Here is an 11,424-nt window from a genome sequence, read left to right as displayed (position 1 = left end):
GGGAGCCTTCATTGTCCAGAAGGCCCGGGAAGCGAAGGGGAGACCTCGTCTTGTGCGCAGGCGCGGCCCCCGGGAAACTTCATTACCCAGAAGGCCCGGGAGAGCGTTGGGCTACACCTCCCTTGTGCGCAGGCGCGGCAGGGCGGGGTCGCGCACGCGCGGAGGCCGGGCTGGGCCAGCCTGGTTGTCATGAGAGCGGCGGCCGCAGCCCGGGCACTGGGCGCTGGCTTCCGGGGTTGCTCTTCTGCCGCCACCGCCGCTGCGGCTCCGGGGTGCGGGCCGGCCGGGGGCGGCGGAGGAGGGGCCGCCTGAGCCCCGTCGAGGACGCGGCGCTACCGGGAGCGGCGAAGAGCCTGGAGTCGTGCGGACATCCTGACAGGTAAGCGGAGCGAGTCGGGGCGGACGGGCGGGCCATGGGCGGCGGGTCCTGGGAGGAGGTGCAGGCGGTGGCGCGGCCGGGCCCGGGGGCGACGGGGCCTCTGTGGGCGCGGCCCGCGCGCTGCGTCAGCGCCCCGGGCGGCCCGCGGCGCCCCCGCTCGGTTCCCGAGTTTGGCGACGATGAGTTGAGCGATCTCCGTGCGGGACGGCGACCCCAACACCAACTCTGTGCCGGCGAGGTGCGGGACGAGCCGGCGCTTTAACCTTTAACGTTTCGGGGCCGCTCCGGGGTACGGCGGAGCCTTGAAGTTGCTTGACCGAGAATCATTTTAAGGAAAGGGGATACAATTTTTGTCTCCTGGTCTTGAGCAAGGGGTCCAGGAGTTTCCACATTGTTTCGATTTAATGTGGAGTCGCAGTACCCCTGATGCGCATTGAAAAGCAGGCTTCGTAGAAGGAGCCGCCCCGTCACCTCCTGGCTAGAGGAAGGCGCCGTGGAGAGTGACGGCCGCTCGCGGGTGATGCAACCCGGGTGCATCTGGAATGAGGACCGCTGTGCAGCAGAGCGGCTGCAGTCCCGCATTCAACAGAGCTTTGCTTCTCCCCAAAATGTTACAAAGCCTAACAGTAGGGACCTTTAGTGGCACCCCGCCTATCTTATGTAACCCTGGAAGATTTACACAGCAGGCACCTCGGTATATGGTGGAAGGACGAGGCCAGAAAGGAATCCTTTTTAAATCCCCAAACGAAGGTAACACCATAGCCTCTGCGATTCCCGGGCATTTCTCCAGCCTGGTTCCTAAATGCCACTACCGTGTTTTGGATTTATGGTCACAACATACCATAGTGGACACGTTTTTTATTCAGATGTAGAGTCCCGTTTCTAAGTCATAGCGCCATAGCAGGGAGTACTGGAACCTGACCAGACCAGAAACCCTGGAATCTGACCAGCTCTAGGACAAACCCTGCCTGCTTGGCTGCAGAGCTGGATGACCCAGGGCAGGCGTCTGTGCCTCAGTTTCCCCTTCTCTGCAGTTGGAGTCTCAGAGTTGTCATGAAAGTTTAAATAGGTGCCCATCTGCCTGCTAAAGTACCACCTAAGGCAGCGGGTGTGTAGACACGTGGGGCAAGATGCGTAGTATTTGGGATCTGTGGAGTTTCAAGGTGCGTGACATTCACTAGAAGACGTTTAATAGAGACGCAGCTCTGTGTTCAAGGTAGGAGAGAAGGTAGCAGGCCCTGCTCTTGAAGGCGACCGAAGGACATGGGGCGTTCCCAGCACAGGGATCGAACTCTGAGTGGTGCCACATTTGCCTGGGCCTTAGACTCCATGACAGGAGTTGCTGTCCTGGCTCAGCGGTAGGGAACCTGACTAAGATCCACGATGATTCGGGTTTGATCCCCGGCCCCGCTCAGTGGGTTAAGGATCCAGCGTTGCCATGAGCTGTGGGATAGGTCACTGATGCCGCTCAGATGCCATGTTGCTGTGGCTGTGGCTCAGGCCAGCAGCTGCAGCTCCATTTGGACCCCTAGCTTGGGAACTTCCATATACTGAGGGTGCAGCCCTAAAAATAATAAATAAATAAATAAAATAAAGTAATAGAATCCGTGACAGAGAGCCAGTTAGAACAGCAGATTGAGCTTGAGGAGGGTTCATTGGGCAGGGGCAGAGCTCCCGGCGGGGGTGGGGGGACCTGGCCGTGGACTGGGCTCCAGGAGAGGGGGTGTATTCAGCCCCTTCCAGAGTCAAGACGAGTGAGACTCCACTGCAGAAAGGGCAGGGGGAGGTGCAGAGGTAGGTGGGGTAGGGGAAGTACTGTGGCCACGGGGAAAGCCAGTCCAGGTGGAGAGCCCCAGCACAGCCCCAGCACGTGGGAGAGCCGCAGGCTGGGCAAGACTTTTTGTCTCCGGCGTGGGAGCTGGAACACAGGCCAGCCCTGCAGCGCACCGCAGAGTAAATCACACTTGTCCAGTTTTTGCGGCTGCGACTCATTACTTTCGGGGTTAGTTTGATTTTCCTCTGCCATCCTGTGACATCCTGCAGTGAGCTTTGTACAAAAATAACCAGGATCTTTAATAGTGGTTTCTCTATTTTTAGTCCTTTTGTTCATATATTCCAAGAAACATTGGCTGGTGCCAGCCAATAATTAGTTTGTTGATGTTGTCCTCTTCAAGTTCTCAGTCAAAATCAAAGGCAATTTTAGACCATGTCTCCAGCTTGTAAAACAAGCACATTTGACGTGAGATATGCCTGTATGTTGCCTCCTCCTGAGAACCCCAGTTAGTTGTGTCCTGCAGGAGTCTTTATCCTCTGTGTCCGTGAGGACTCGTGGTTGCACACTGACGCCTCGCTCAGATGGGCCCTCTGAAGAGCATCCATGGGCTTAGTGACGAGAGTAACCAGAAGTCCGTGAGTCCTTGGGCTTTAAGTCCTGGGGCTCACACAGCGGCGTCTCCATCTCTCTGGGCACTGCTTCCCCGTGCCCACCCTACCTGGCCAGGATCTCCCCACCTGGCCTCCAGCAGCCCCAGCAGGGTCCTGGCTTGAGTCACTTTGGTCCTGTTCTCACGTCTCATCCCTGAACTGGTTACTAAGGAGGGACGTGGAACTCGTGGGCCAACCCAGCCCAGGAGATGTGCCCTGCAGGCTGGGGCTGGGGAGTGCAGGGTGGGAGCCAGAGCCCGGCGGTGGGAGTTGGCGGCGGGGGTGGGGGTCAGAATCCCCCAGGGAAATCGTGATGGAGGTGCTGTTTTCAGAGGGGTGGGCAAAACTAGCCATCACTACAATGATGCCGCCCTCCGAGCAATGGTGTCTAACCGTGAACCAAGTCAGCTCTGCTAAAACATCATGTCGTAAAAGAGTCATCCAGGCGACATTCAAACGTCTCAGAGACTCAGCCACTCAGCCAGGCTCCCCAGGTCCTGCCTGGGGTTCTGCTCTCCCTCCGCTGGTCAGCGTTTTCATTTAGCAGTTATTATGCTGTTGATTAAACTGCCCCCTTCCCCTTACTTTTATGTAATTTATTCACACCTTGGTTTATTAGTTTCTTAACTAATTTGAAAAACTTTGTATTCATTTCTTAGCAAGAGGCTTTGTTTTTGCCATAATAGAGTTGCACACACTAGATGACTTAAAACAACGAAACTTATTCTAGAGGCTCAAAGTCCAAAATCAGGGTGTAATGTGCAGAGCTCTGCTTCCTCTAAAGGCCCCGGGGGGCCCCCACCTTGCCTCCGGTTCCTGGCGGCCCCAGGCAGCCCTTGGCTCCAGATGCCGGGCTGGTGCCACTTGGCCTCGTCCCTGTGTGTCCCCGCTCTCTTCTGATAAGGACATAAGGTGTGTTGGAGTAGCCCCCCCCCCCCATGTGACTGCATCACATCGCGGGTACAGGGACCTCATCCTAGCTTTGGGCGGGGACGCAGTTCAATGCGTAACACTGGACAGACTTGTTGGGCATATATTTGGGCAAAGTCAAGGTAACTTGAATGATGCCTCACAGGGTGCTAGAGATGCCTTTAAAAGTGCTTAAGGAGAAGCGAGATTCTTTCAGTGATGACACCGTCCTGAGCGGGCCGTGGGTCACTCTGTGTGTGTGCAAGGCGTGAACTGACCCTTGCAGTGTTACCGCCAGCCGCTGAGATCTTCCTTGCTCTTCCACAGCCCTGTGGCAGAATGCCCCACAAGATCGGCTTCGTAGTTGTCAGCTCCTCCGGACACGAAGACGGCTTCAGTGCCCGGGAGCTAATGATCCACGCACCGACCATCAGCGGCTGGAGATCGCCGAGGTGGGCTGCACGGGCCGAGGGTGGTGGGGCTCCGGGGCGTGGGGGCTCTGGGATGCGGGGGCTCTGGGGCTCTGGGGCCGAGCTGCGGGTCTTCCATGGCTCAGCAGCTTCGAGGTTCTGCAGACTCACCCATCAAGTTAGGCACTGGACTTTTTTCCTGCTGTGTTTTTCTTTAATTGTTGAATGTTTTCCCCTGTAACGGGAACCCACATTCACTTAGGAAGCGTGCGAATACAAAAGAGTGGAAGGAGAACTGACCCCCCCACCCCCGCCCCCAGGTCCCTGGTTGAGGGCGGGTCATGCAGGCTCACCTGCGACTGCACTTGTGCCTTGGTGTTCTTTGTATTTATGTATTTCTTTATTGCAGTATAGTTGATTTACAGGGTCGTGTTTCTTCCTACTTTACAGCGAAATGGTTCCATTATATTATATCTTCTCTCTCATAGTCCTGTCAGTTACGGTTTATCACAGAATTTGAATGTAATTCCCTGAGCTGTACAGCAGGGCCTCGTTGTTTAGCTGTCCTCTCTGCAGCAGTTGGCATCTGCTCATCCCAGACTCCTAATACATCCCTCCCCCACCCCCTCCCCCTTGCAACCACAAGTCTGGTTTCTATGTCTGTGGGTCTGTTTCTGCTTCATAGATAAGCTCATTTGTGTCATTCTAGATTCCACATTTATATCGTGTGGTATTTGTTTTTCTCTTTCTGACTTAGTATGATAATCTCTAGGTCTTTCCGGAATTCCCATGGTGGCACGGTGGAAACGAAACCCACTAGTAACCATGAGGTTGTAGGTTCGATCCCTGGCCTTGCTCAGTGGGTTAAGGATCTGGCGTTGCCGTGAGCTGTGGTTTAGGTTGCAGACATGGCTTGGATCCGGTCCAGGCAGCTGTAGCTCTGTTTAGACCCCTAGCCTGGGAACCTCCATATGCTGCAAGTGTGGCCCTAAAAAGAAAGGAAAAAAAAAGTCTCTAGGTCTTTCCATGTTGTGAATGGCATTATTTCATTCCCTTTTATGGCTGAGTAGTGCTCCATTGTATTTATGTACCACATCTTAATCCAGTCATCTGTCACTGGGCAGTTAGGTTGTCTCCATGTCTTGGCTGTTGTGAATAGCCAAGACCATTGGGGTGCATGGGAGCATGTCTATCTTTTCTCCGAATAGATGCCCAGGAGTGGGATTGGTGGATCAGATGGTAGCTGTACTTTTAGTTTTCTGGGGAACCTCCATGCTGTTTTCCATAGTGGCTGCACCAGTTTACATTCCCGCAAACAGGGTAGGAGGGGTCCCTTGTCTCCACACCCTCTCTAGCATTCGTTATTTTTAGATTTTTTTTTAATGATGGCCATTCTGGCCAGTGTGAGGTGCTGTTTTGATTTGCATTCCTCAAATAATTGGGGATGTTGAGCATCTTTTCATGTGCCTATTGGTCATTTGTATATATTCCTTAGAGAAATGTCTATTTACGTCTTCTGCCCATTTTTTGATTGGGTTGTTTGTTTTTTTGTTATTGAGTTGTATGGACTGTTTGTATATTTTGGAAATTAAGCCCTTGTCAGTCGCATCATTTGCAAATGCTTCCTCCTATTCTGTAGGTTGTCTTTTCATTTTGTCTGTGGTTTCTTTTGCTGAGCAAAGGCTTATAGGTTTAATTCGGTCCCATTTGTCTATTTTTGCTTTTACTTCTATTGCCTTGGGAGACTGACCTAAGAAAACATTTATGTCAGAGACTATTCAGAGCTTATGTTCTTGTCGAAGAGTTTTGTGGTGTCAGGTCTTATACGTAAGTCTTTAAGCCATTTTGAGTTAATTTTTGTGTGTGGTGCGAGGCTGTGTTTTAACTTCATTGATTTACATGTGGCTTTTATGACTTACTTTTATTCAGAAGATATATTGCTAAAAAATCGAATGTAAATCCCATTTAAAATTCAAATATATTTTCTTTTTGGGTTGTTTGAGGGGCCCCAGCACACAAGGTCCCTTCTCAATGAACCGAGAAATGAAACAAAGAACAAAGCAGACGGGGACACAAAGCCCCGTGTTGCCAGTGAAGTGGATGTTGATGAACAAGGGCTTGATCTGCAGACAAGTAAGCATCACAGGGCTGCCTTGGTCACCGCCACTCCCGCGCCCAGCCAGGGAAGCCTCGCCAGCTCCAGTGGGACTTGAGAAACACCTCCATGCAGGGGACCTCGGGCATGTCCACGCTCTACCCCCAGGCACAGACCAGTCCAGTCCTGCCTCTCCCCAAGGTGGTGGGGGGCCTGGAGTGAGCTGGGGCCAGTTTTGTGCAAAAGTACCAAAAGCGCTACCATTCCCACTTGCACGCCTGCGTTTCCCTTCTGCAGAGATCCTTTATGCTAACACACTTGTTCACTGTTTATGCATAAATTAAAGGTACTTAAATATACAGACAGAGCACCCTTTTTAGTAACAGTTATAAAACTAATACTAATATGATTCTTTCATATATTGGCTTGGTATTCTAGGGCATACTTGTTTTAGTATTAAACTTTTAGACTACACCAGGAGAAAGGATATATGTGCCTTGATCACCATGCAGACTCACGCAGGGTTTGGCTTAGGGTCTCGAGTTCAGTAGAGTGTTCCCTAAGGACAAGCACATCATAGGAAGACAAAGAAAAGTGCCCTCAAACCAAGTCTCCCAAAGAGAGGACGGGGTGCTCTGTTAGCCCAGAGCAAAGAGGGCATATGCTCAGGCATTGAGAGATACAGCTCTGGTAGGGGTCTTTACAGGGGCTCAGGAGAAGTTTCTCCAGTGCCTTTTATGACCTGGGAATTCAGGATCCTGCAATCTCTAGCACATGAGACACATTTCTCCAAGAGAGCACAGAGTTCACACCAATGATCAGAGCCTCAGGGCATTAATTTTTTATTGTTAAATGTTATTCAAAAAGGAATCTAGGGTTGTCAGTTTATTTTGAATGCTACACACTAGCCTTTTTAGGTAATGTCAACCTTAAATTTTTTTTTTAATTTTTTAACCAGTTATTTTACCAGCAAAATGAGCTTATTGCAGGACAGCAGAGGAATTGCAGTTGAGAACATGGTGAAACCATAGGCGAGTCTGGGAATCAAAGGAGAGAAATGTTACTTTATAGACAAAAGGGGAAGTTGGGAGGGGCTGCTTTGAACAGAAGGCCATTGGATGAAAGCAGAAGTTCAGGCTGGTGAACTGACACTGTGAGACAAAAACCATGAAATGCAGAAAACTTGACTCTTGATCAGTGATACTTCTGGAGACAGTTCTTGAACCAAAGGGGGAAATGTGAAAATTAATAAAGGGAATACCTCAAAATAGAGTAAGGGAGCCTTGAGGGAGCTCTAAGACATGTACCTTCCTTCATTCCTGGGCAGGAAGAAGCTGACTTTACTGCCCCAGCAGGAGCAAAAATATTTTGTCCTTGTCCAGCAATGGCCCAGCCAATGAGAAACCGTCACCATCCTGAAATTTTGCTTTCATCCACCTCTCCAGGGACATTTATCCATGTGCAACAGGTGGTGTGTGCTATTGTACCAACATCTACTTGCTCAGCAAGTGGGTAATTGGGAGCCATGCACTTACCTGAAACAACTTTAGCCAGTAAGTTATCAACTCCTTCCACTGTGGAATTAGCCACCCTTCCAGTGTTAGGAAGAGATTTCTAATTATATGTTCCTTAGTACTTAGTGGACTGAAGGGAAGAAAGGCTTTCCTTGAGTCACGTATGCCTCCTGGAAGTTCCCGTTTAAGATAACTGAGGTTTAATGGGGTGGACCAATGGGAGGTTCCTGTTTTGTTCTGAAGAGAAGTAGACCAGTGGGTGCAGCATGAGCACACTGTTCTTTCATCCTTTAATTTCATCGAGACAACAAGTTGCCCAAGCATGGGGTCCATTACCAAAACCTCCACATAGAGGAGAGTAGCCAGGAGGTGCAGGTAGGACTCCGTCAGAAGTCATGGCATTTATGGACTCATCTGTCAATGTTGAGGCATTAGGTTCACCAGTATCGGTTCATGAACTCTATCAGTTTGCCAGTAGACCAATGGCTTAATGCGTGTACAGTGGTCAGTCATGGGAACTTTAGAACTTCTGGTAGGACAAGATTATTGTTTGACCTAAACCAAGAATTCTTTCTTTTTAGCGAGCCTACAGTTACTTAATTTCCAGTATCTTTTTCCTTTTTGGGGGCCCATTGGGCATTTCTACTCAGTGTTTCCAAATTATCATCTGGTGGATGTGGGGAGTTATCCCTGTGGACCATGACAGAGCTTTAGCCATTGGGTCCTTCAAGAGCAGCATTTTTGGCCAAAACATCAGCAAGATGATTTCCTTTAACTTCCAGGGCGTGGATCCCACAGTGCCCAGGGACCTTGATAATAGCCAGAGCAGCTGACCAAAGTATGGCGTCTAATACACTTTGGACATGAGCCATTTTTCATTTTAGTCCCATCAGAGCTAAGGAAGCCTTGCTGTTTCCGTGACGTCCCAGTCATGGGCCACCCTGAAGGCATAACGGCCATGGGTGTAGATAGCTCTGGGTCTATATACCATAAACATTGGTGGGTCTTCCCTTGGCTAAGGAATGAGCCTTTTATAATATGTAAAGTGTATAATTCCACCTGCTGGGCTGAAGTAGCCCCAGGCACAGGTGCTGCCTTGATGACCTCCGGAGGAGTCGGGACAGCAGACCTTCTCATCCTTTAAATAAGAGCTATGAGTACACCGTGAAAACTGCACTGGGTGGAGGAATGCCCTGTAGATGAGTGCAGGAGTCAGGAGGTGAACTCAGTGTCAGGCAGTGTGGCGGGGTCTCGTCGGTAAAGGAGGGAAAAGAGCAGCATCGAGGTTATTTCAGCACGTTAGAGGGGAAGGGGGGCGTTAAGAGGATTTCCTAGCAGGAGAGACACCCAAAGGTACATTCAAGAGGCCCCCACCACACCGGTACCAGGATGGTTAGAGGGAATCCCATGATCATTACGACTCTTGTTATGATTACTTTGGTGTCTCCCTGAAGGTACGTCGCAGGAATGGCTCTGAGACAAGGGGGCTGTCCCCATGGCACAGGGTCCAGCTGTCGGCTATAATACCCAATGGGTCGATGATGGTCCCTGTGTTTGGGGCGAGCACTCCGAAGGCGTCCCTTCCTCCTCACAACCAAGAGAAGAAAAGGCAGCTGGTAATTCGGATGTTCACGGGCAGGGGCCTTTCTCATGCTTTTCTCGAAGGCTCCAAAGGTTGTGTCATCCCAGTCTCCCCCGGTCAGGTTTGTTGTTTTTTTATAAGACATGTAGGGGCTGGGCCATACGAGAGAAATTTGGAATCCAGTTTTGACAGTAGCCAGCTAGCCAAAAAAAAAAAAAAAAAAACACCACCTCCTAATTGGGCTGAGTTTCAGGTTTGGGGGAGTTCGGGACACCATGAAGCCAACCCAGAGCTAAATGTAGCCTCATTCTAAGATCAGGTGCCTGAACCATCAGGCCTGAGCAGTGTTTCCTCAGAGACTTTTTGACCCTTTAAGGCTAAAAGATTCAACAGGCTAACGCTGCCTCATTGTGATGTTTCCAAAGGAAAGTGTAGATGCAAGTTATCCATGTACTGTAATAAAGCATGAGCCTGCGAAAGCTGTATTGTCCTGGTCGGCCTTTAAGGTCTGTGCAAAGCAAGGACTTTGAGGAAAACCCTTGAGCATTTCTGTCCAGGTGTATTGTTGTCCTTCCCCAGTGAAAGCAAAAAGAAATGGCTCACCTTACCGACGGGCTACCAGGGAGCACAGTGAAGGTTCTGCTTTCGGTGGGGAAGGAGCCCACAGGAATGAGCAGCAAGAGGGCGCTGGGGCTCAGCACGTCGTTTATCTTGAGCTCCTAGGCAGACCTCCATCCTCAGCCCCTGGGCTTTCTCACAGCTAAAGCAGGGTGTTACAGGACTGGCACAAGGGGCCCCGAGCTTTGAGATCTGCTGTTACGGGCTCAATGCCTATTTACAGGGTGTTAATTCTGGGGAGAGGTTTCGAGGGATTCGTTTTAATCTTGGAGCCCTGGATTCTGTGAATTTCAGTTGGAGATTTTGCCCATAAGGAAAGTGTTAGCTGATCCAAAGGTGGCACATGATTAGTGTTCTCAAAATCAGCTCTCATGAGCCTGACAGAGCAAATAAAAGACATTGAGGGTTGTTAGACTCGCCTGGTTGGCTACTTGGACGGCTGCTGTCAAATCCTGGAGCCATTTCCCCCTTTCAGGAGAAAGAAACTCTAGTGTGGTGTCCTCCTAAGAAAACTCCGCCCGTGGCTGAGTGGTGGTCGGAGCTCAGGAGCAGGCGTGCACCTCTCAGAGGCCTAAACAGAGGGGCCAGGGCCAGGGGAGAACGAACTCGTCCCTGCCCAGAGAACACTGCCTCCCCAGAGAGCAAGAAGCAGATCCCGGGTAAAGTGGGAGAGCTCACCCAGAAGGAGGGAGCCCCAAACCCGAGAGGGGACTTGCTGGCCCCAAAGGAGGAGGAGGCCTCCGGGGCCAGGGGAAGGAGGGCCTGGGTTGTTAGGATCTCAGAGGCTCATCTCCAGACCCCACTTCTGGCCACATGTGATGTCAGCCTTATAAATAAGAGAGCCCATGATCTCACCAGCAAAGTGAGCTTATTCCAGTGGCAGCAACTTGCAGCTGGGGACATGCAAACTGTGGAGAAACCGTAAGCAAGTCTGGGGGACAGAGGAGAAAGACAGACCTCACTTTCTGGAGAAGAGGCGTCAGGAGGGGCTGCTTTGGGCGAAAGCCCTTTGGAGGACAGCCAGGATGAGGAGGGTGCCTGCCTGAGCCCCCCCTTCAGGGCCCCTGGCTTCCACTTAGATGGGACTTCCCTTCATTCACTTTTGTATGTGCATTGCTTCTTCTTTTAATCCGTTTAAGGAGTATTTTTGATTCGTCTATAAATTCTTTTTTTTTTTTTTAAGAGTCTCACATGGGGCACATGGAGGTTCCCAGGTTCGGGGTCAAAATGGAGCCGTAGCTGCCGCCTGCACCACAGCCACAGCAACATGGGATCCGAGCCGATGACCTATACCACAGGTCACGGCAATGCCAGATCCTTAACCCACCGAGCGAGGCCAGGGATTGAACCCACGTCCTTAAGGATACGAGTCAGATTGTTTGCTGAGCCATCCATACATTCTTAATAAGCTACATTTGAATAACTGCACATAGCCCTTTTTTGAAGGGTTTTAAAATACACAGCTTCAAACTTTTGTCAAGCAGCTTAGTTTT

At 50.8% G+C, this 11,424-nt stretch overlaps 1 protein-coding gene across 9 annotated transcripts in view; it reads left to right on the top strand.

The window, feature by feature from the left end:
• Positions 1-173: 173 nt before the first annotated feature.
• The window catches only part of CEP104 (centrosomal protein 104), a 35,887-nt gene continuing 24,636 nt past the window's right edge, over positions 174-11,424 (top strand). For 8 of the 9 annotated variants that reach the window (XM_021095230.2, XM_021095228.2, XM_084962626.1 and 5 more), the window contains exons 1-2: positions 174-379; positions 4,040-4,164. In XM_021095230.2, coding sequence (XP_020950889.2) covers positions 4,052-4,164 — 113 coding nt within the window. In that variant the 5' untranslated portion in view covers positions 174-379; positions 4,040-4,051. Of the gene's footprint in view, positions 380-4,039; positions 4,165-11,424 lie in introns of those variants that run through there. The other variant, XM_084962627.1, reaches the window with a different exon arrangement.

Source organism: Sus scrofa, chromosome 6, assembly GCF_054392235.1.
Source record: "Sus scrofa isolate SSC_HxYL_T2T_F1_AM1 chromosome 6, Sscrofa_HxYL_maternal_Yorkshire_Landrace_v2.0, whole genome shotgun sequence".
Classification (NCBI taxonomy): domain Eukaryota; kingdom Metazoa; phylum Chordata; class Mammalia; order Artiodactyla; family Suidae; genus Sus; species Sus scrofa.
This window is presented reverse-complemented; position numbering and strand designations above follow the sequence as displayed.